Source organism: Gavia stellata, chromosome 4, assembly GCF_030936135.1.
Source record: "Gavia stellata isolate bGavSte3 chromosome 4, bGavSte3.hap2, whole genome shotgun sequence".
Lineage (NCBI taxonomy): Eukaryota > Metazoa > Chordata > Aves > Gaviiformes > Gaviidae > Gavia > Gavia stellata.
Genome location: NC_082597.1, coordinates 25,873,056 through 25,897,653, shown reverse-complemented (window position 1 = coordinate 25,897,653; position 24,598 = coordinate 25,873,056). Strand labels below are relative to the sequence as shown.

At 40.9% G+C, this 24,598-nt stretch overlaps 1 protein-coding gene across 1 annotated transcript in view; it reads right to left on the bottom strand.

Moving 5' to 3' along the window:
* Positions 1-1,356: 1,356 nt before the first annotated feature.
* AASS (aminoadipate-semialdehyde synthase) overlaps positions 1,357-24,598 on the bottom strand; it is a 33,859-nt gene continuing 10,617 nt past the window's right edge. Inside the window, exons 14-24 of the mRNA XM_059816258.1 lie at positions 21,651-21,772; positions 17,138-17,267; positions 16,151-16,261; positions 14,798-14,906; positions 14,228-14,368; positions 12,150-12,317; positions 9,781-9,876; positions 6,266-6,381; positions 6,000-6,088; positions 5,498-5,674; positions 1,357-3,906 (exon numbers count right to left, since the gene is read on the bottom strand). Coding sequence (XP_059672241.1) covers positions 3,788-3,906; positions 5,498-5,674; positions 6,000-6,088; positions 6,266-6,381; positions 9,781-9,876; positions 12,150-12,317; positions 14,228-14,368; positions 14,798-14,906; positions 16,151-16,261; positions 17,138-17,267; positions 21,651-21,772 — 1,378 coding nt within the window. The 3' untranslated portion in view covers positions 1,357-3,787. The remainder of the gene's footprint in view (positions 3,907-5,497; positions 5,675-5,999; positions 6,089-6,265; positions 6,382-9,780; positions 9,877-12,149; positions 12,318-14,227; positions 14,369-14,797; positions 14,907-16,150; positions 16,262-17,137; positions 17,268-21,650; positions 21,773-24,598) is intronic.

The following is a 24,598-nucleotide window of genomic DNA, read 5'->3' as shown; positions in this document are numbered from 1 at the left end:
CTGGGGTAAACGCTTACTTCAATATGAGTTCAGCAAAGTTAAACTCATTTCTCTCTCTGATCATTCTGAAGCACGAGCAAAGCAGGGCTGGGGAGGAGAGGAGCCATGTTGTCTTGTTGGGATTAAAAACAGAAACAGGAACCCAACTACTACCCTAAGTCTGTGGGGTCCTAGGTTAAAGTCTTGGTTTTCACTCCTTCCTTGCAGCCAGGCTAAGGTCTGACCATTCATTTCTGTCCACAGGTTTGCGCATTGGTGGATTAAGGACTTTCAAAGGGACAAGAGGGAAGAAAATTCTTCTCAGGACATTTGGCCACATTTCCCCTGACTCCCCTCTGTTTCCAGTTGCATTCTTTTCTTTTTAGAACCGAAAAAGTAGGAAAAAAACCAACCTTCTGGCTTACTGAACTCATTCCCTTGTTTTAGCAAAGTCACATCCTGTGACCCTGTAATTAGTCATAGTGTATTTGAGATGGTCTGATTTGCCTTGATAAATTCTGCTGGACACTCAAAGCTAAATTTCTTTTTTCTCCCCCTCCTCATTAGTTTTCCAGCCTAATCACAATCACTTTACCCTAGATTTTTTTCCCCTTAAACAGCTATTGTGCTATGAGCGCATGTCCTTTGTCCAGCACTCACACTTTTTTGCTCCATTCCCTGAAAAGGGATGTAATTGCCCTCTACAGGAATAGCCAGGATAGAGAGAGTGTGAAACACTGAGGCAAGGAAGAGAGTCTGAGTGTAACAGGGCTTGAGCGCTTCCATCTGAGAAGGAAATGGGGATCTTATCTGTCACGGAGAGATGGCACTAGAAAAAATTCCAAAATTAAAAAACAAGAGACACACAGTGACAAACAACCTGTTCCTTGGAGCCTGATGTGAACAAACAGCTTAAGAGCCTTTCAGCCCCGGCAGTGATGGCAGAAACCAAACCATGTAGTCAGCTGAGCAAGGCCCTCAAGCTGAGATAGGCAGTGAGACACCAAGCTTTCATTTCTTCCTTGGGCACAGGGAGACATTATACACCTACTGTTCCATAGCTTTCCATTTAAGTACCTGTCCTTGTGCCCAAACACAAAACACATGCTAAAAAATTGCATCTCTTAAGACTATAGCTGAAGATGATGTCTAGGTACATACATATACGTATATAAATATATATATGGATGTTAGATGTGGATGCTTAAACAATCCTTGAAGAGTCTTCTCTTGTGAGTAGCAAGAAGTATGGAGAGGTATTTCATGTACATAGAGAAGTCCATGTGTAGACACCCTTTCAATATAACCATCTATGCAAAAAACCAAATCCCATTCATATACATCTCATTAGACTGTAAAGATGACATGACAATGAAACACAGTTTTTCAGATTTATTTTTCAAGCAATCTTGTGTATAAGATACAATTATCTTTCCAATAATATGCAAAGAGAACCGAGAAGTCTCATACAAAAGCGGAGCAATAAATTCATTTAAGTCTAAACTTAGAAAATGAAAAGCAGCATTGCACTAGGAAACAGAAATATATTCTGATACAAAATGTTTCAAAAATAGTAGCAGTGTTTCTTGAAGAAAACACTCTGTAGTGCTCATGCTTTTTGTGCTCCAAAGTGATTACATACTTTTTAAAAATTCCAATTTTTTTTGCATACTGCATTTCCTAGGCAGAAAAGCAAGCAAGGTGCATGCAACTCCATGGTTGTGTATTTGTGGGGTAAAGGAGGGAACAGAGAATTCTTGAGTGAAATCCTGGTCTCACCAAGCACTGGACTGGAAGAGACCAGCAGATACAAGTCTAATTTCAACCCTTAGTTGTAGGCCTTCAATTTACCAGGGGAAGGAGGAGGCAGCAGAGAGCAGAACATCCACTGCAGGCTCCATCCTTACCCCAGCTGCATGCACCAGCCATACAACAGACCAACAGCCTGTAAGGTCAGTGGGAAGCAAAGCAACTTAGTGGAGCCAGGATTTCATCCAATAGTCAGAACATGCATGGCACTGTAACAGAACCCAAATTTGACAGTACAAAAGCATTCTGTGCTTCAGTATAAAAAGCCCTCCTCTTTGACAGTAATACTCTGCCCTTCATTCTTCCTTCTCCCTTTGGCTCCTTTCACGCTCCTCCTTGTTGCAGTTGTTACTTCATTATATATGCATAAAGAAAATCCAAATCCTGAGTAGCAAGACTTGGAGATCAAAACTTCAGCTATGGTTATGGCTGCTTTTCCTTCCGGGCAGAGCAACACCTGGAATTCCAGCCCCTCGGGACCATGGTAATAGCACTATGCTTCTGAGGAGGTAAAAGGCTGTGCATTTGTCAGCAAAGTGCGCTGGTGAGCAAAGTTGAAAGCAGACAGCTTCCAGCATCAGTATTCAGCTTTAGGAAAGGGGAGCTCCAGACAGTTGCACAGGTACCAGTGCAAATGGTATCAGCCCACAGCATTGCATCTCACAGGCCTAACTGGTGAAGTCTAAGCCACACTTGCATTGCAAGGTGGTGTTGAAATCCCTGAGCAAAAGCCACAGAAGCAGCCCTGAACTGGAAGGAAGCAACTGCTGTTTTTTCGGAGATAAGCTGTGCTCGGGCTAAAGTTCAATTCTGGGCTGATGCAGCTAAACTGCTGCTAGAGCCGGGCTGGCACGTCTGTGCAGCACAGCACTTAGCATCAAATGAGCTGGTACACTGGCAACATCTCATCGATCTGAAGTGGCACTGTATTGAGCAGTATGGATAGGCTCCCAAATGAATGCTTCAAAAGCATGACAGCAAAAGCACAGAGGCTAACTCAAAAAGTAGTGATTTAAACCTCTGCGCCCACTGCATTTCAAAGCTGCTTATACGACACAATCTATTCCCTTTGTAACAGTACTTAACCTGGACGAGGCACACAGTGTAAGTGGGAAGAGTAAACATGTCATTTTGAGCAGCTTCTAAGCACATTAACTGTGTTGTATTTCAGAACGCCCTTCCTAGCTGCAGAGCTAAATGCTGCTGTGCTCTCTTCACAGCACAAGGCAACACGTAACAGCAGGCATTTCAATACATCGCAACCAGCTTCCACTCTGTAGCGGGAAAGGGTATGGTGGGGAGGCTTGCTTTAAACTTCCTCCCTCCTCCAATTAATTTACGTTTACATCCATAAGAGAGGGATTTCAAAAATATTAAGATCTAGATTCCAAATATTTAACAACTGAATATTTTCAAGATTTAACAGGATCTTATTTGCTAGCAGTGCAGAATTTCTAAACTATTTCTTGCATATTGTTATTGTGAAAACATTCACAAATACTGTTAAAAGGAAAGGGACAAGACTTAAAATTGAAGTATCACTTTCATCTCTGTTATTCTGATAAATCATTTTTACCACATGAAAAATCAAGCTTAATCAATGGAATTCATTAACCAGACTTTCCCACCATGAAAGAATTCACTAACAGATTTTTCGTTCAGCTTAAGTTTGTCTCAATAATAACCCTATTCACTTAGAAGATAAACTTTATTAATAAAAAAAAAACCAAACCCTCCCGAGATATTTTAGGAAAGATACAAGGAAGATCTGATTGATGCTGAAACACGTACATGAAAGCATGACAGTTTTAAGAGGAAACACCACAATTCATGCATCTGGGTATCTAGTTTCTACATCGAAATCAGGCGACCAGTTTTATGGAAGGCATCATTTGTGCGTGAAACGGCAGGTGCTGCCTTTAGCTGCTCCAAATCAAGATTCTTAAAGTGGGGGGAAAACCAAACAAAGCCAAAAACCGATTCAATCCACTGCTTCCAGTTACTGTTTGATAACGCTGTGAGTACTGTACACAATGCCTTCTGCCCGAACACGTTCAAGTATTGGTCCGTAAACATTCTTTGTCAATGGTATAACCATACCTTTGGCATCTATTTCACCTGAGATAAAGGTAGGGAAAAAAGTGTTAAGGGCTGTACTGGGTTTACCAGGCAAAGCTTTGGCAGCGGGGGCTGCGGGGCGGCCTCTGTGAGGGGAGGCCGGGGCTGCCCCGTGCCGGACACAGCCGGTTCCAGCCGGCTCCAACCGACCCAGCGCAGGGCACAGCTGAGCCCCGCGGCCAAAACGGTGGTGCCTCTGGGAAAACAAAGCTAAGAAAGGGCAAAATGCTGCATGGCAGTGAGGAGCGAGGAAAAAATGTGTGAGAAACAGCCCTGTGACACCAAGGTTGGAGAAGGAGGCAGAGAGGAGATGGTCCAAGTGCTGGAGCAGAGACTCCCCTGCAGCCCACGGAGAAACCACGCTGGAGCAGGGGAAAAGTGTGAGGAGGAAGGAGCAGCAGAGAGGAGCTGTTATGGACTGACCACAGGCCCCCATTCCCCATCCCCCTGCACTGCTCGGGGCAGAGGGAAGAGGCTGAGGAGTCAGGAATGGAGGAGTGAATTTGAGCCTGGGAAAAAGAGGTGGGGGCAAAGGTGCTGTTTTGTCTTTGTTTCTCACTATCCAAACCTATTTTTAATTGGCAATAAATTAATTTTCCTCAAGTTTGGTCCGTTTTGCCTGTGACAATAACTGGTGAGTGATCTCCCTGTCTTTATCGCAACCTATGCGCTTTTTCATCTTATTTTCTCCCCCTGTCCTGCTGAGGAGGGGGAGAGAGCAGCTGGGTGGGCATCTGGCAGCCAGACAAGGTTAACCCACTACAAGTAAAAACATCAATCTGCAATTACATAAATTTTAAATTTTATATTTTTACATTCATATATATGCAGATTTATCAACCTTGGCATTATGTTCTCACACAGCAGCAGTACTGTGTCAAAGAACAAGGGAAAAAAGTTTGAAATAGTAGCATACACAGCTTGAATTTCATTCATGGAGCTATGAAACTGTCATTAGGTGAGAAGATTCTAAACTCCAAAAGTTTGGGGTTTATTTTTTTAAAATTACAAAAAAGACTCAAAAAAAAACCAAGCCCAAAGTTTTTGCTCATTTCAGTTAGCCAGGAGAAGAATGAAACTCTGAAGATTAAGAGCAAGCAAGAGGAAATCACACTATTTCCTTAAATATAGTGATGACCAGGCAGAGTCTGCTTGTTTATATATACACACACAACATGATCAGGTAATATGCCCCAAGCCTCAAATTTGATCAATCCGGAAAGTATCAGTGGAAGTCACTAGTTTGTTCAGCACAGGTATATTTTAGCCTGCTTCACTGTGGCATAATCAATTGTAATTTACCACACCAAAGGTCCCCTCTACTCCCGTTAAACACTTAAGATTAAATTACTAAAAATCTCTATAGATAAAACAGTTAAGAAGAGTCACTGAAGTATCCAAACATGCAGATTAAAAATTCCTGTAAAGACAACAGGAAACGTTTGGTTAAATAAAAAAAATAAAAAAAAAAAAAAACACCACCAAAAACTACTACGTATATACACTTCAGAAACACTACACATCTGCTTTCTACAGGCAGGAAGATCCAGTGTGATGAAATATTGTTGCTGAAGCCTGAACAGTCACTTACCATCTAGAACCATCTTAGCAGCAATAGCCGTGGGGTATCCTACTGTTTTAGCCATCGCAGAATATCCTTTGTTATCACCATAGACAACCAGATCAATAAATTTGTCTTCCAAATGACCAGAAGGATGCCTGAGGCCTATTTCATTTCTCATAACAATCATATCTCTCTCTCCAGTGCCTAAGAGAAAAGCAGACAAACTCTTCATTACTTGTATTTCAATCATACCAAGATGAGGTTCCTGACAAGCAAGGCTCTATGCATACACAGCACATATGTATCAGGGAAGTGACTTAAGATAGGGACTATTAGGGAGGACAGAATATTAAGATGAAACTAAAAACGTAACAGGGAAAGAAAAGGATAAATTGTGGGAGTGGACAACATCACAAGACATTAAAAAACCTGACACGAAGGAGGGTGAGCAAACTAATCTAATTAAGGCTGATAAGAGATACTGACTTGTTCCACTCAAAGCCATGAAAAAGAAGAATTTCTCACATACCAAAGGGCAGCTTCATCTCCATGTGCTTTGCAAGAGCCCCCACAATGGAATCTGCTGCTGGAACTGGTTCATCTCCCAATAAACCTAGCCTGGCAGAGGAAATGAGATAGACTTATATCACTGCCTATCAGCAGCATAGTCTCAGTTTTGTACTTTCCAGCTTGTTCAGCATACCAGTTTAACAGTCTCAACATGGACTAAAATGGGTAGAATTGCAAACCTTTTTTGTTTTTTTAAAACCTTTAAAAATCACTGGAACATTTTACCACTCCACTGCCTCCAGCTGACTTTTGTCCTTTTCCAGTTTGCTAAATACAGCTTCTTTAAGAACATGGTACTCAGCAGGCGGCTTAATTCCAACCAGTTTGCACATGAGCTCTTTCTGTATTAAAAGAAAAGAAAAAAAGTTCCTGAAGGCCTGACATATGTTCCCACTCCTTTTCCGTCAAGGTTTTAAGAACCCACTGCTCCACTAAGCTCAGTTAATATCCAGGACAGGTTATGCGTACAGGGAAGTGAGATAGTTTGAGATTTTTAATTGCAACAACTGAGAATAGGGGTCATCTTTTCCTAAAACACTTCGTAGCCCACCACCCAGCTGCTTCCCCCTACTTTTTAGTCTTATCCCTTCCTCTGGCAGTGAAGAAAGAAATCTGCATAAAAAAGGGAACACTGAGAGGATGTTAAGGTGAAAGAGAAGCCACCTGGAGACAACCAGAGAGTCAGGAACTTAAGGATATCTTTCAGCTGGTCTAGAAATGGAGAATGTCCCTTTCAAAAGGAAGGAAACAGACTGATGAGATGAATAAGGCTCTTGCAATCCTGGGAATATTACCAAAAAGCCTTCTAAAGATTTTTGTGCATACCTGAAGGCCATTTTCTGCTATCTAGATGCTAATTATTGCTTGCTTCATTCACAGCAAGACAGATCATAAATGGAGCTATGAACAAGACATGAAGCAAGCAAGAACTGCAGTCTGTTTAGAAGCTCAGGTTAGCCTGTTTACAAGAAAACTAAAAACACAAAGCAGAGGAGATAAAAGGGAAGTACTAAGATGTAACAACATGGCTGAGATAAGGTTTGCACTGAGACTAATGAGTTTATAGTTATTTTCACAGATTATATGACATTGTATCCTTATTCACTGAGGCTAGAAGGACTGGAAATTCTAGCCATCTTTGCAATGAAAACTTGAAGATACCAACCCTAGAATTGAAAGTGGACAAAAAATCATCTCAAAATAATAAAAGTAATTCCTAGCCCATGTTATGCTGCTGGAGAGGTTCATCTTGTGGGTGCTCCCAGGGCACATGCAGGATAACCAAGGGATCAGGCCCAGCCAGCACGGGTTCATGAAAGGCAGGTCCTGCTTGACCAACCTGATCTCCTTCTATGACCAGGTGACCCGCCCAGTGGATGAGGGAAAGGCTGTTGATGTTGTCTACCTGGACTTCAGCAAAGCCTTTGACACTGTTCCCCACAGTATTCTCCTGGAGAAGCTGGCGGCCCGTGGTTTAGACAGGTACACTCTTCGCTGGGTAAAAAACTGGCTGGATGGCCGAGCCCAGAGAGTTGTAGTGAATGGGGTGAAATCCAGCTGGCGGCCGGTCACAAGCGGAGTCCCCCAGGGCTCAGTTTTGGGACCGGTCTTGTTTAATATCTTTATTGATGATCTGGATGAGGGGATTGAGTGCTCCCTCAGCAAGTTTGCAGACGACACCAAGTTGGGAGGGAGTGTTGATCTGCTTGAGGGTAGGAAGGCTCTGCAGAGGGATCTGGACAGGCTGGATCGATGGGCTGAGGCCAACCGGATGAAGTTCAATAAGGCCAAGTGCCGGGTCCTGCACTTGGGTCACAACAACCCCAGGCAATGCTACAGGCTTGGGGATGAGTGGCTGGAAAGCTCCCCCGCAGAAAAGGACCTGGGGGTGTTGATTGACAGCCGGCTGAATATGAGCCAGCAGTGTGCCCAGGTGGCCAAGAAGGCCAACGGCATCCTGGCTTGTATCAGAAATGGTGTGGCCAGCAGGAGCAGGGAGGTGATCATGCCTCTGTACTCGGCTCTGGTGAGGCCGCACCTCGAATACCGTGTTCAGTTTTGGGCCCCTCACTCCAAGAAAGACATTGAGGTGCTGGAGCGTGTCCAGAGAAGGGCGACGAAGCTGGTGAGGGGTCTGGAGCACAAGTCTTATGAGGAGCGGCTGAGGGAGCTGGGGTTGTTCAGTCTGGAGAAGAGGAGGCTGAGGGGAGACCTTATCGCTCTCTACAATTACCTGAAAGGGGGTTGCAGAGAGGTGGGTGCTGGTCTCTTCTCCCAAGTGACTAGTGACAGGACAAGAGGAAATGGCCTCAAGTTGCGCCAGGGGAGGTTCAGGCTGGATATTAGGAAAAAGTTCTTTACTGAGAGAGTAGTGAAACATTGGAATAGGCTGCCCAGGGAGGTGGTAGAGTCACCCTCCCTGGAGGTATTCAAGGAGCGTGTGGATGTGGCATTGTGGGATGTAGCTTGATGGGCATGGTGCTGTGTGGTGTTGGGTGGGTTGGTTTTTGGTGTGTTGTGGTTTGTTGTTGTTGTGTGGTGGTTTTGGTTTTTTGGTTTTTTTTTTTTTTTTTTTAGGTTGGACTTGATGATCTTATAGGTCTTTTCCAACCTTAGTGATTCTGTGATTCTGTGGGCCATTTTACAGTCACTGAAATGGACATCCTGCTGAAATGGCAGCCCATACACCAGCCCAAAAACTCCTGAGTTTGGGAAGATGGGCAGTGCTGTATGTTAGTCAGAGACAAGCAAGACTGGGCCTCTTCGCCTTGTGCTTTTTTGCTTTTGAGAACACTCAAGACATTCTTAACTTGAAATAATGGCATCATCAGAAAAATACCGTGCTCTCCTCAGACCATCACACAGCATAAGCCTGGTGTCTTTTTCCAGACTAATGCTGATAAAAGCACAGGGAAGAAAACAGGAGACAGATCTGAATTTTGTGCATCTGAGTAATAAACAAAGTTACTCTTTCAGTTGTTTGCAAAATGGAAGAAAAATTTCTCACAAGACAAACAGACCTGACAAGTAGTAAGCTGTTTGTAAATTCAGCCCTCTTTATACCATACTGAAATATGAAATTCCCTGCTTTGCCCACAGAGACAACCAAAACACTGACTGTCAAATGTAACAGCAGCACATCACGGGAGTTATACCTTGGCTGAGATTAAGATGAAGTGAGACATCAGTAAGCAAGACAGAAAAGCAGGATAACAGAAGACAAAAAAAATGTTTGTACAGAGTTTTAACAGAGAAAAATATTTTAATATACTCATTTAGGCATGATCTCTTACTTCTTGATGCCCTGAAACATACATTTACACTGAAGATGATGGGCCAGTACCAATATGGACACTGCAAACTCACAGCACTGAGGGCTGGATTCTAACAGAAAATTTAAGACAATTCATAAAAATATTGTATGGGACCTCTGAGGGTCATCTAGCCCAATGCCCTACTTGAAGCAGGAGTACCAACAGCACTCAAGGCAGCTGTGGCTTTGTCCAGCTGAGCCCTGAAACCCTCCAGCATCAGAGACTCCAGAGTCTCTCTCTGGGAAATCTGTTCCAGCACTGTATTACATTCCTGCTGAAAAAAAACCTTCCTAATTTCCAGGAACAAAAAGCAAAGATGACCAGGATGCAACAGAAGATTCCCATTGCTGAGCACACCCAAGCCTAGCAATAGGAAAAACATTAATAAAACAGAGGAAAAGCAGCAGAGTAATCAGAGTAACTCACCCAAGTTAGAGGTGGCGTGGTTGAGTTTAGCAAAGGATAAGGATCTGGGTTAATTAATCCTAGTTTTACAAAGCCTCCCATAGTTTTAGAGTATCCCTGAAATAAAAGCATAACATGGTTAAAAATAATAATCACTTGAAACTGAGGTGAATATTTCTCCTTGGTTTGAATGTAGTGGTGGACACAACAATGGTAGTCTTAAGCGTTATTCCCATGGGAAGACAGCCACAGTAACACGATGCCAGTGGGGTTACTGCTACAGAGAGGTACCTTCCCCAGCCCCTCTCCACCCCTCCCCCTATTTTTTCAATATCCTCCTTAATGACTTATTATTATTCTGCCATCAGTACTTCCATGGCAAGTTGCACTGGGTCATGAGATCAAAGGGCTATGCTGGCCAGCACTAGTTCAAACTCCAGCACGTCATTACAGACAGGGTTGTATCAGCCATCTGGCCATTAACAAACTACTGAAAACAGAGAGCCCAACGCTGAACTCAGCTCACCCCAGTTTTACACCACTGTGATTGTATGGACATCAGATAAACTGATTTTAGAGATAAGAATCCTGTGTATTTGTATCTTTCCTTCAGGAATATCAGAGAGACAACCAGGACAGCAGAGGAGTGGTTTTTAAAAGGAACTGCAAAGGCTGCAATAGGCTGCACGACAAAAGAAGTCCCAACTGGCTTCTGCTCATTTTTATTTGTAGCCCATTAACACTCCCACACAGCTGCTGGATACCTGAAAACACTTACATGCAAGTGACTAGAAACACTGTAAACAAGAAGAATGGTGGAAATAAAGCACCCAGAAAGAGGGCTAATTATAATTAGGAGCCACCTCCACCAGCACTAGGTCATCAGCTCAGATGGCCTTGCAGTGAGATCCTTCTGTGACACCTCTTTTTAAACTGACTGCATTAGCTATCTGAACTTAATCTATAAAAAGGCACTCTGAGGAGATGCTAGCCTCCGCACTGAACAGATTGCTTTTTGCTCTGCCACACAGCAGCATGTGCAAAGGGCCAACATTAACTTCTGCCCTGCTCAGCACTATGTTCTGGCACGTAGGTACCATGCAGGCAGAGGTATGGCAAGCTCTTCCATGCAACCCTACCAACATCAGCCCAACCTAAAGTGATGGACCTGCTTCGGGGGTTAAGAAAACAGCACTAACCACAGAAATATCATTCTGGCAGCACATTGATAACAGCTCTTCATGTCACCCTGACATCTTTGCTTTTGCTTGTGCTAACACTTATACAAAAGAAGAAAATTTTACCAGGCACCAAATGGAAAAGTAGGTACTGTCGTATTAAGACTTCATGACGAGATAGATGCCTTCCACATATTTTTAGCTTCTGAACAAGACATCATATCTAGACTGACAAAAAAAGAGCTATTGCAATTTGTAACCCTTATTCCCCCACACAGGCCTTCCATCTTATTTTGCTAAGCAAGCCTCCCTCCCAGAAATAAAGAAAAAATCCTGTTGTATTGCAACAGAGGAATTAAGAAGGAAAGGACATACACATCATTCCTCAAGCCATGTACAAAACAACAACTTAAACCAACCTTGATATAAACCTTAACTCAACAGACATATCACGACATCCATAAAAGCTTTTTCAAGCCTTCAATATGGTTTTAGGTTTATTCCTTCTTAATGTATATTGAGCAACAAAATAATAAAAAAAGAAATCTGAAAGAAAAAATACTATGTTTTGATTCTGCTTTGTGCACCTAACAAATGAAAGGAAAAGAGACTATCAGTTAGAAGGAACACATTTTTCTCTTAACATTTTACTGAACTGAACAAAATGTTAAAGCTGCTCAAATTCAAGATTTCCAGTTACTTAATGAAAAGCTTTTTCAGTTTGATGGAAAACCATAATTTTCTGTAAGATTTTTACATTATGTTTTTCATAGGAATATAAGCAACAAACTGTAGGTTCAAATTTTTTATCAAGTTCAAGAGACTAGATCAAGTCTTAAAAATATGTAACAGCAACACACATCACAAAACATGTCAGATTTTTTTTTTTAAATCTTCTATTTATCTGACACCAAATACAGAGCCAGAGAAAAAAAAGAAGCACAGATACAGACTATACAAGCTAACAGCTGCCTAAAACAAGTAAAACTATTTTTCTGGTTTGCAACAAACACCTGTTAAATAAACCAAGTAAAGCTACATTAAAAAAATGAGAAAAGTGCTTTCAATTATCTGTCAGTTGGGATAGTGGAGAGTTCATAAATAGCAAGTACAGAGCTATAAAAGACTGACTTCTAAATATATCATTTTCTTGAAATGACAACATTCACCTCCTGAGGAAAACAATAATTAATAATAATAACAACAACTTACTTTGTATCTTAAGGTGCCTCTCAACAAAGTGTGAGCTGTCTGAATACCATACGGCTCAGCATATTTTGTACTGTCTCTGTTAGGAAAACCTTCAAGATTTAATCCTGGGAAAAAATCCATCGGAGTAACAGTATCAAGTAATGCTCCTCCAGCTGGAATATTGATAATCTAAATTTTGTAAAAGAACAGCAATATTATTTCAGCGCAGTGGTTTTTTGTTTTACAACAGAAAAAATGAAGTGTGCTCAAAATAGGAACAATATGCTTAGTGTTTCTGGTGCAAGCAAAGGCCCAATCTAAATAAAGCAGTTGCACAAGCCATTTAAGCATATCCTGTGATGGAGGAACATGCATTATGTCAGCCATTACTAATCAAAGGGCTAAAACAAGCCACATCCTTCTCACACACACTGTTAATTCCTGCTGCATTTATATTAAGGTGGCAGGCTCCCATTTCACTTGCATTAGTGTAATTTTGAAGCCTCTCCCCAAACCACACCAGTGTGAAGGGAGATTTTGCCCATAGGCTCCCTGCTTTTTGGTCAACCTTTTTATTCTCTTTTTTTATGGGGGAGGAGAAGGCAAACGTAAAGAGAAGGATGGGGTTTCATTTCTTTTTTTTTTAAAGATTAAAATAAATCAGGGGATATCACACTGGTATAAAATTGCTGCCCATGTGTATCTTTAGTTGCAGCTACAAAGCACAGAGAGAACATACCGTTAAACAGAATAACATTGACTAGTTCTATTATCACTCCCCACTAAAGCCTTGAACCCTGCTTCCTTCAAGCAGCTGATGCACAGATCTGCTATGCAGCATCAATACAAACTCATTTTGTGACTTCTGAGCAAAGGGGCAAGATTTCCTTCTAAAAGAAAGACTAAAGCAATGAAGCCTGCAGCAATGCCGAAAGATCTTACTGTGTTTGTCAGGCAAGACACTGGTGTGGAAGAATCCTGTGCAACGGTCAAAGACAGCTAACGATTTAGTGGCAAGGAGGAAAAATTGCACAATTCACTGACAAGCTCACAGAGTGTGCTCATAATGAATCATTCATATGCATGATCTAATTCTTCCTAGCAATGCGTGAACCAGGACAGTATTAAATAAGAAACATTTTCACAACTTCAAGAGACCCTTTCATCTGAAACTTATGTGTTGTTGCTTTTTAAATAATGATTCAATGTACAATCCCTGAATATCTCCTTTCTTACTGCAATAAGAACACTAGAACACCAAAATGTCATGATAAAACATCTCAAAAGATTTCTCAGTTTTGCAGATCAAAAAGTTTACATAATTAGCTAAACTTTACAGTGGTTATACAAGGCAGTCTCCTTGACATTTGAAGAGCCCCTGCTCAGTATCTACTCTGAGCAAGTGGGAGTGATCAAACAGATAGGACTGGAAAGCAGAAATGTGATAATGGCTTGCAATAGCTTTGCTCAAACCACTTATGATCTTTCTATAAAACATGCAGTGACATTTGCTAGGTTAAGTCTACTCTAATGACTCCTGCACAAACAGCAAAACAGAGCTTACATAAAACACATCAGAAAGCACTGTACACTTCCACAAAACCCACTCAGTGGGTTATTGGTGTTACAGATTGCACTAAAAGAAAAAGACATCAAGAGTTCTGCTATACACTGTGCAAGTACAGAATGAAGCTGTTTGGTTTACAAACATGACTAGACACTAGACAGAAAAGCAAGTAGAAGGATACACTTTCACCTTTGTTTCACAGAGCCAAAGACAGGGCAATTAAGTGGCAACAGCAACACACAAGAGGAAGGGAAGCTGAACCCAGAACACCATCCTCAATCCAGTGCTTTAGTCATTTGAACACACTCCTTCTTTGCAATCAGTTTGCATATAGTAAGTAAGAATTAAGCTGGCAGCAGCCAGCCACTATCACGCTCCAAACACAGGATTAGGTGATGCATGCAACTTGCTTCAGCAACTGACTGTCACTGGCTTGAAAGTAAACACAGCACCTTACAAATCCCAATTCCCTCCTTAGCCTAATACCACCTTCTTTGTCTGGATTTAAATGGTAATGTTAGGATTACTTCACCTCTCCATTTTTTAAATACGTAGCAGACTGAATGGTATTCAGCAACACTCCTTGTGGGCTCCAGCTGAACTTGTATCTCAGAGGATTGTCAGAGTGCTCTGGAGCTGGTAGGCCACCGCAGAAAGAAGTGTAGGATACAACCTGTCAGATTTATCCACACGAAAGAATGAAAAGAAGACAGACCAGGATGCAAACAGTACAGAGCTACCCTGCAGGATCCCCCTTAGTTCTTAAAATTTTCTGTTGTCATTATCCCCTAAATGGGCCAAATCAGAAGATCTACAGTGGACAGGGGAAACCAAAAAAATTTCACTGAGCAACAGTGTCAGGCTGTCACACTGCAGGCGCTGTCCGTAAAGGAGAGGAAACCAAAACATACACTGGGGCAAAGCCATCTTAGTTGACGGTCTCACCAGTTGGATTAGTTGGTACCAAATTCCAAGCATCAGAAAAAGTAAGGTGTCCAGAGTCCGTTACACATCAGTGACATGCCCAAAACCTGGGTGGTGTTAAAGGAACAACTTTACTAATAAAATCTTGGCAGAACTATGCACTACCTGCCAACCTTACCGTAGCACCAACTTCTTTTGCCTTGTCAATACATTCCATCGCCAACATATGGTCAAGACCAGGATCCAAACCCATTTCACTGATAACTGTAATACCAGCAGCTTCTACGCTAAAAATAACAGAAATGCAGAGCTGTCAGAATATTCACTATTACTGGCCTTTTATTCAGGAAATCTGTCCAACAAAGGCCCGGTGAACATTCCCCAACACAGTAAATTCCGGGCTCTGTCTGCAGCTTGTGGGAAGAAAAAAGAAGCAGATGTCAAAACCTGAACAGTGACAATTGTCTAAGAGTCATTCTAGCCTTGGTTTCTCTTACTTTGCTGCAATACCTAGGGGCTGGTGGAAAAAAGAAATTCCTATCAGCTACTCCATATCCCACATTCTCCTGGTGAGTGCTATAATGCAGGAAGGTAGTAATGAAAAGGACAGCACAGAGCTAGTCATAATTGCACTAAACAGCTCCTGCTGGGGAGAGAAAGGCCTACTTTCCCAAATTACAAGCATTTGGGTTTTCTTTTTTGAACAGTTGTCTACACTCCCAGAGCAGCTCACTTATCACCACAAACTGAAGTGATTTACATTCTTTTCAAAATCACTTTGTGTTTTGACAAATGAGAAGTGTCAACTTTTTTTTTTTTTGAGAGTGTGATATGACCTCTTGGCATCACAGCAAGAAGGGGAGGAGAGGCCCCTAAACCTCCCTCATTGTCTGCAACTCTGGTTCTCTACCTGTCCAGCTTTCTCTGTTTTATGTTTTGTAGAGAACACAGCATGTACAATTCTCATCTCACTCACTTGAGTTCACTTCAGAGTTTCCAGTACCATGACTGAGAGGAGCACCTAGATGAAGCTCCACGCCCAAAACAACTTCCAATCACATAATAAGTAGGACAACAGAAACATTAGAGCGTGAAGGAGGATATTACTGTAGATACAATAAGCCAAGAATGAGTTTATATTCGGGGAATGCGAAGGATGACAAGCAAGCTTGCTGTCACTGGTAGAACAGGACAGCTGGGCTAAGCCCAGCTCAAACACCCTAACAGGTTTGAGGGGAGAGGGGAAGGCACATTAACATGGAATAAGATGGGGCATGCAGAAAAGTACATTCCAGTGTTCAGAGCACTAGTCTGACCAGACTGGGGTATGCGCTCATTTCTCCACTCTGCCACAGCATCCACATGCAACTTTGGGGAAAGGTACTTAGTCCTCCAGCATAGAAAGGGAAGGAGAAAGAATGCAGAAAACAGTAACTCACAGTAAGCATTGCAGGTGTAATAGACTGCAAAATGTTCAGATAATGCACTAAAGAAGGAAGCAACACCAGGGAGATGCTATTCTCATACCTACCTCTCCTCGAGTTCTTTCATAGCTGGTGTTAAGTAGCTGGCTGTTACCAAGTTCACTTTGTTGTCAATACATTTCTTAGCAACCAAAGGGTGTGCTGAATAAGGCAGCAAACTACAAATGAAGGAGAATTATGCAACATCAAAATCCAACCAGTCATTTATACTGTCACTGGAAAGACACTCACAAATGTTTTTTGTATGCCTACAAAAAAACTTAAGTAAATGCAACAGTCATACCTGCCTTGCCCTGAGCAGTTTCACACCTACAGAAGTGAAATGCTATCCTATCAGAAGAGCATTGTTGAATGCACTCAGACCAGGGTGCAGGACAATAGGGGAGTCATTCTTTAGACTTTTGTCACACTTCTCTTTGTAAAAAACAAACCACTGACCTCTTTTCAAGGCCACCTCCTAAACAGGCATGCTGGAGGTTTAGAAGATGCAAAACTGTAAAACCACCCTTGAGAAAGCTTGCATTACAATGATCTTGCTGAAGTGCTTTGTGAAAAGCATGCTCTACATGGAAAGGAAACAACACTCATGACATAGGTGGCAAAAGGGACAAAATGGCAAGGGCTATGAAGTCATTTCCTCCCCTGTTTCAATACCTCGAAAGAAATGTTTCTTAATGGAATATTCAGGAAAAATGACCAACATGTCAGAATTTTGTCTCCTCTTGCAACCATGCAAATTTGATCCCAGGAACACATACACTGGTGGACGCAACTGGCCACTCACACTAAGACGGTTGTCCACGTAACTGGTGAACACTTCTAAAGAGATGCTGCAGTCAAAGCCCCTTTGAAAGTCCTGATGCCCCGCTATGTGAGAAGGCAGTGGCCAGCTACAACTATTTACATACACAAATATAATCCCAGTTCTTGGGCATTAAAAAAAAAGTTACCATGTTGATTTAGGTCAGTGAAATAGGAGAAAGAAGCAGCATGACTTCGGGTTGAGCCTATCATGTTTTACACAGAGTTCTGACCTGATCACAAGGTCGTGTTTCTTCACCAAAGAGGACAGCTTTTCCTCGTGCTTAATGACATCCATATGAACCGAAGTAACGTTGCTGTATTTTTTTGTCAGTTGTTCAAGTTGTTCCTTCATGACAGACGCTGTGTTAAAAGTAGAACACATCAACTGCTAGCTAAACATGAAGGTAAATCCAAAGCACCCCCATGTATAATTGTGCTTTACACACACCTCCTTCTTCCCAAAGAGAAACAGTTGCATGAATGTTTTCCTTCACTAACAGTTGAAGAGAACTCAGGCATAAAGCACCTTACTTCCTCCAAAGTAGTGAATTTTATTACAGATTGCCAGTGTCAAGCCACAGCAGCTATAACTCAAGAACAAGAATCTACAAAGAATACCTACTCTCAGAAGTAAAGAACCACTCACTGCTAAATTGTGTAATGAGAACAGACTTGTAACCAATTAGCAACTTTGTGGGTGTACTTAAAATTAACAAGTTTCAGCTGCAGTTTTCCTATCAGTAGACTAGGTCAACACAAATTATTTATGCAAAACTAGAAGTCATCTCCCTTCTTTTCCACTCTATGAAGAAGTCAGTCTAGAATATGAGATAAAGGACTGTTAAACCTATCTTTGTACAGTAGGACACCCCAGAACCCACTGGCTCGCTTGCATCACGTGCACATGTCCTCCCGGCATGGTTTTCTATAGCAGCACTGTCTACATTTGACAGGTAACTGAGCAACTGTATGGTGGAAAAACAGATAAACTAAACAGAAAGAAGCACACATTCACACCTAAGTGTTTTTTAGGGAGAGGGAGAAAAGTCTGCTGAATGAATGCATCTCTTATGCAGAAATGTGTCACAAAAGTGTCATTAACTTGTTACAAAAACCCAACACTTATTATAGGCTAGGCAGAGTTGTGATCCACTCCAAAAGCACACTCCCATGGCTTTAATTCTGACCCTTCATAAAAACCTGTGGCAAGGTATTTTCTAGGTTTTAAAAAACAGACATATTGGAGGTTGTGTCTTTGCTATCTCAGATGAACACCTGCCACTCTTTGGTAAGTTCAAAATGTACTGAAAAAGACATTACAAAGTTTTCAAAGAACAAGTGACCAAACCACTAAGGGAAGGATAAAAACAGATTCTTTGGGAATCCTTGGAAACGCACTGTTATCTTGGATCTAGAAGCAGATCAATTAAAGAAAGTGTTTGAGGGTGAAGAATGCAAATAACAGTCACACAAGAGGGATGCTTGGATGTGTACATTCAGGCTGAAGAAAAGTGTTAGAGAAAGATCACAATAAAGTGGCAAGAGCTGCAGTAAACACTTCTGCTGATGCAGGAGGAGGTGGCTCATCTGAACCACAACAATAATCCTACCACATGAGGTCTGGGAAAAATAAAATAAAGATGACCAGCAGAAAAACATATCAACAGCTCCACTATGCCCACTCAGAAGTACCACTAGCCCATGCAGGCAGACCAGTATATTTTTGGGAGATAGAGTATTAGTGGAAAAACTGTTAGGGATAGGGAGTCAAAAGGATCAGACAAATGAAAAACTTTAAAAAGAACCAAAGTTAGAGCAACAAGTACGAACTCAGTGACACCCCACATACAGCACTATGAAACCAAGCATCAATTTTTCTTTTCCTTATTTATTTGGTGGACAATCACACAACAGACTTGATCTTCATGTTTTGATTTGGGAGGGACATCATCCCTTGGGTATACCAATGCTTACTTAAATGAGTCATCCAGTGGTCTGCTTGGCAGAACAAGGTGTAGGAGAAAACTAGAATGCCAGAAACTCGCATCATGGTCCTAGATGTATTAAATACTATTGCCATTCATGAGCTTATCAATTTGCTGGAGAAGCACTGCACAACTAGAAAGGTAGGGGAAAAAATAAAGAATAAATTGGCTATCCCCAAAAGTGCCTTTCCTTGCAGGTTTACAACCTCATGTGAAACGGAATAATTAAATAGCATTGAAACAGGCAGAGGTTTTGTTCTTGCTTTGACTTTCACATGGAAATACAGAAAAGGCATGCCAGGGGCTTCCCAATTTCATGAAATATTGTGTTGCACTGGCTCTTGAGGGAAGATTGCAATGGAAAAATTATATGCCCAATGTGTTTTAAAAATAAACTGGTTTTGGATTAGCATCATCCCGCTGAAAAACAACCATTTTCAATTAGCGCAACAATTTATCTTGAGGCCTGAAGTATTTTAGGTCACTATGCAGTACATATTTTCTCCTGGTTTTAAAAATGGTCACTTCTCTAACCTAGCCAAATAAATGCCAAGGGGAGGTATTCAATCAGTTTTTGATGGTAGTAGCTATTTCCGCAAAAGCACAGACTACTTCACTGAAAAGCAAGAAGCTGACTAGACATCCAGGAGGGGAAAAAGTCCAAAGAGGAAAATTTTATTTTCTTTTTCAGGCTATGCTTGGTTTAAGTGAGACAGGAAAACCTTAACTAGTTTTAAGGTCTCAGTGAACACGCAGGTTCAATACAGCTAACTAACAGATTTAGTGAACAAACACATGCCCAGAAAAGCTTACCCCATCCCTCATTCCACATAACCAGATTTATCTATAAATGCATGGCTAAAAAAAGAAATCTTTCAAAACTCTGTTTCAGTACATTTTAACAGAATTCCTATTTATAGCCAAGAACAGCTTAATCGCTTAAAACAAAAAAAATTCACATCATTCGCCATTTTTAACATAACAAAGATAAAAACATTAAGCTTTTGCTTAGGCCAAATATGACTAAAAGACCCAGATTCAGTCTGACTAGTTTCAATATTTACCTATGGCTTAGTCCTACCAATCCTGCATATGCTAATATTATCAGTAAAAGGGAGAAATCCAGTCTCTGCCTGCCTCCACTTGTTCCTTACTATTATCTTGCTCCTACTGCCATCAGCACTTATTATAAGGAAAGCAGAACTGAAAGAGATCCAGGTTAAACCAACCAGTATATGCCACATCTGACTGAAAGTGAATTGGTTTCCTGTCCCAGCTCACTATGCTGCCAGCATAAGGACAGCAACGGCAACACAGCCAGAAGAAAGGAGTAGGCAATGAAGGCAGCAGGTGGGGCAGAGGCTTGCGGAGAATTAAAAGCATCTGTGCCTTTAACTTAGGGCCTTATTTCCTTATGGCCTTTCCAAAGTCAGTGGGAAATAAACATTGCCAGAGGGTGATTCTCTGTACCCTACTAATCAACTTGTGCTGAGAGAAAAGAGCTAGGCAAAATCATCTACAAATTCAAACCAAAAAAAGTTGACTACATGAAGGTTTCCCAATTAAGATTTTCATCATTTGGATTTAAAGTGGTGTAGCCTAACAGTAGGGAACCAAATGTGGCACTGCGATGTGCATTTTATGCTTTCTTCGTCTACCTGCCTGTTGTCAAATATTAGACAAGTAACATCTTTGTGTCTTTTTCCTTCTGAGCTTTTTTTGGTGTGTGCTGTAGAAACTGCGTGTTTTTAAGCTACCCAGATAAGAGGCACCTCCTGTATTTGCACAGTGCTTGGCAAAACAGATCTTCCAGTTCACCTGGTTTCCCTTACTGCTACTGTATTGCAGGGACTAGGTGCAGCCTCCGTACTGATGAGAGGATGGACACTGCACATTGCTGTAATCCCTCCCTGTTCACTGCATCAGGCAGTGCTAATAACAAGGGTGCAGCTTCCTTAGAGTTCCCCTCTTCTTCCTAGTAAATCTTTTCCCAGAAGTTTAAAGTACTATGGTTATCACCACAAAGGGTAGCAAAAGCAGCTGAGTATGAAAGTAGCATGAGGGGAAAAAAACAAACCAAAGCAATAGCAACAACAGAAATCAACAGAAACACAATGTTGAGTTTTAAAGGAAACTACCTCCCAGCAAAGTATCTTTCAGGCAATGCAGCCTGGGTTTTAAATCTGAAATCACAGAACCAGGGTAAAGTCAACATCAAGAGTACAGAAAGGTGTTTTTGAGATGTCCAGCCTAAAATATGCTACAGATAAAACCAAAACAGAGCAATAAACAAGCAGGCATGTGGGGCTGATGGGAAGGTCAGGGTCTGAAGGTTTACCACCACAGTACTAGTTATAACAACAGCAGAGGCTTCACTCACACAGATATCTATAAAAACAATTTCATCTTCTTGTGTGAGGCTGAAAACACAGCCAAGCACCAACAAAACTGACTGACTAGCTACAAAACCAATCACAAGCCCAAAGCAGGTTAGAATGAAAAATACTTCTAATTTCCCTGCAGGTTACACATGCAAACAGTAAACTCTGCATGTGGCTATGTCATTTTCAAATCAATTATATAAACTTAAATGCTCAGAAAGCTACAAAATGCTTTTCTGCTGTGCATAATAGTAAAGATTTTCTTCATCTGTTCTGAGAAGCAGATCAATTTATTACTTATGAGAAAGGTTCTGCCATGCTAGCAGGTTTAAATAAGACATAATTTTTCAATTAAAAACAAGCAAAGTTTTACATACCAACTGTGATGTCAACGTTGGAATCTCTAGTGAGATATTCAAGCACAGGGCCAGAAACATAGCCAGATCCAAGCAATAAAACCCTCTTCTTATTACCCATCTTCAGCAACTGAGCGTATTCCCTAGGAGGTGTTACAGGCAAAATTAAAAACCACACAGAAAAAGGAAACTGTAAGCTGCTAAAGCTAACAGAATAAGTATGTTTTAGTAAGTCTACAAACCAAGAGCTCTATTCAGACCAAGAGTCAAGTTCCTGGCTATCTAACCCAAGACTGGGCAATCACTGTCTAGTACTGCTTCCATTCTGCTGCTGCATAACTTCTAGTTTCTTTCCTCTAATATAAACATGATCAAATCCACCAACATCTCTACTGCTTCTCCAATTGCTACTGGCTGTTCAACAAATTTTTCCTCAGTTGTCATTATATTTTTCCCAATGGCCAAATTACTGTAACCTGATCATTTGAGGACCGCCAACCTGTCCATGTCATGTTGGGTTGTCAGAAGGGGATTCCAGGCTCTGCCTTGCTCCCTTTACATCACAGGTAACTTTTAAAGTACACAAAACCATGCTGGTGAAAGTGTATTTTGGGTAAGTTATACTAGGTTCATATTAGTCCATCATAGGAACATGATAGTCAATAAAAATCAAATAAAAGTTAATGCCCAATTAAGAAATCCTGTTTGCAGACAAGAACTCAGATTTGAAAACCATCACAGAGTGTTTCAACCAAGCTTCTACTACTCTCCTAAACAAATTTAAGAAGTAGCTCTCCTATTGACTTTCAATATAAAATGTATTCACATCAGATTTTGCATTACTTTTTGCCAACCAGAATAACGTAGTTCAGCAGTTGTTTAAATACACTCTCATAAATGTATCAATTATAGTAGGAAAACACATTTTGGTTATTCATAATTATTTTCCCTTTTAGCTTAAATTTGCATGAAGTTGTAAAATTAAGATTGTAAAACTCTTTGTCTAAAGTATCACCACTATGCAGATAAAAACTATTTAGCAAATAAAAATATTTCCTTAAAGCACTTTTTATTGTTGAAGAAGAGGAAGCTGTTCATTGCCCTATTGTTTAATCTAATTAATGGATATTGAGGTTTGGCTTTTCTTATCCCATATCCTGAAAACAAATTTCAATAAATAGGTAGGACCTTCGAAAATACAGACTTATGGGAAACTTCATAAGTGTATAAGCAAGTTCTTCAGTTTCCCCTTTATCTACTGAGAGTTTACACAGGCATATACTGCACTGTAGATTATGTCACAGAAAGAATCCTGACCTCTAGCTGACAAGCTCATGTCCACTTTGCTTAAAGCTATTGCCCTTAGAAGAGGACTAACCATATGTCTACTAAACAATGTTGGTTCAGACCTTTTTGGGGCTCCACATGGCGTCCATAAGTCAATTTTCGGTTGTTTTTTTTCAGTTCAAAAATGGCCATAATAATGAAGGATGGTGTTGCAGCCTGCCAGAGCAACACCTAATAGCATGACAACAAGAGCGGTATTGCATGACCTAAAGCATGGCATGAAGTACCCGAGTACATTTGGGGCAACAAGGCCTCAAACAATAGCATTGAAAGACTACCCTGAGTGAAGAGATGTAAATCAATACCAAATACATCTATATCATCTGACTGAAGCACATTCCAGCCTACTAACTGTGTCTGAGTATTTGTAAAGCTTAAATTACTCTCCAAAATTCCAGATGTTCTATCCTCCCTTCCTCCACTTTCAGGATTAATTAAAATTTTTTAAAAAGTCATTCTTTTCAGGTCATTAAATCTGAATGGGTTGTACCAAAGTACCACCTCTCTCATCTATCTAAATTATTACTATGGATTACTGTATATTTTGACCTTCATGTAAGTTTCACAGATTTGATTTTTTTAAAAAAGTTAAATCATGATTTAATCCATTCACAGCCTCCTAAGCCCATCATATCCTTTCGTACAACAAACCCAAGGACCTTCCTATGACTACTATCAATTCTAACAGAATGCCTTCTTCCACAGCTACATCCTCACGGGCAAGGGAAGAGAAAGAATTCCTCTCCACCCTTTACTTATAGGGAGCAACAGTGCTATGCAGGAGCTTGGAGCAACAGTGTTGATGAAGTGGAAACTTCCTATCTGAAAGAAAGCTGGATTTTGCAATCAAACTTCTTATCATATTTATTATAAACTTTTCCAGTGTCTAGAATGAGGTCACACTTGGATCAAACATAGCATGTCTGCTCTAGGATAGGCACAAACACGAGCTGCCAAATGACCTATCAAGAGTGGGAACAGAATCTACACAGTCCCAGAAAAGAAAATTTCAGATTATGCCTATTCTCTACATACAAGTTTAAATAATGCAACTATGTTAATCTATGAATAAATAACAGTAATACTTAGAGGTCCACATTGTTAATAGGATATGCCATTGCAGCTGTGGATGAGGAGCTGGTAGCAGGTACGAAGCAAATAAAGGTGAAAAGATGGAGATAAGTTTGGTAGATCAAACTGCTCCTGCATTCCGATGGCACCCAAGACAGTTCAGCTCATAGAGTCTGGCTATCCTATAGTCTGAAATGTTGATGTACATCCAAAGGGTATAAGCTATTAGTCTAAATAGAGCCCTCAGAAACTAAACGAGACACAGCATAATACTTTGTTAGAGTAATAACATAAGCCACATAATTCCTTCAGGCTCTAAACAAGAGCCTATCTCTAGCTAAACCATCACACTTTAAGCAGTAAAATCCCTGCTTTCATTTGCATTATCTCCAAAGTTTGCAAAGTAAAGGAGGGTATTGTTAGCAGGTCTTGCTTTTCTGACAGCTAAGTGAGCAACAACAATGAACAACTGAACATCACATGCACACACACAGGTCTGCAGAAATATCAAAAATCTACCCACAAAAACCCCCTCGGGAATGAAGTCTCCA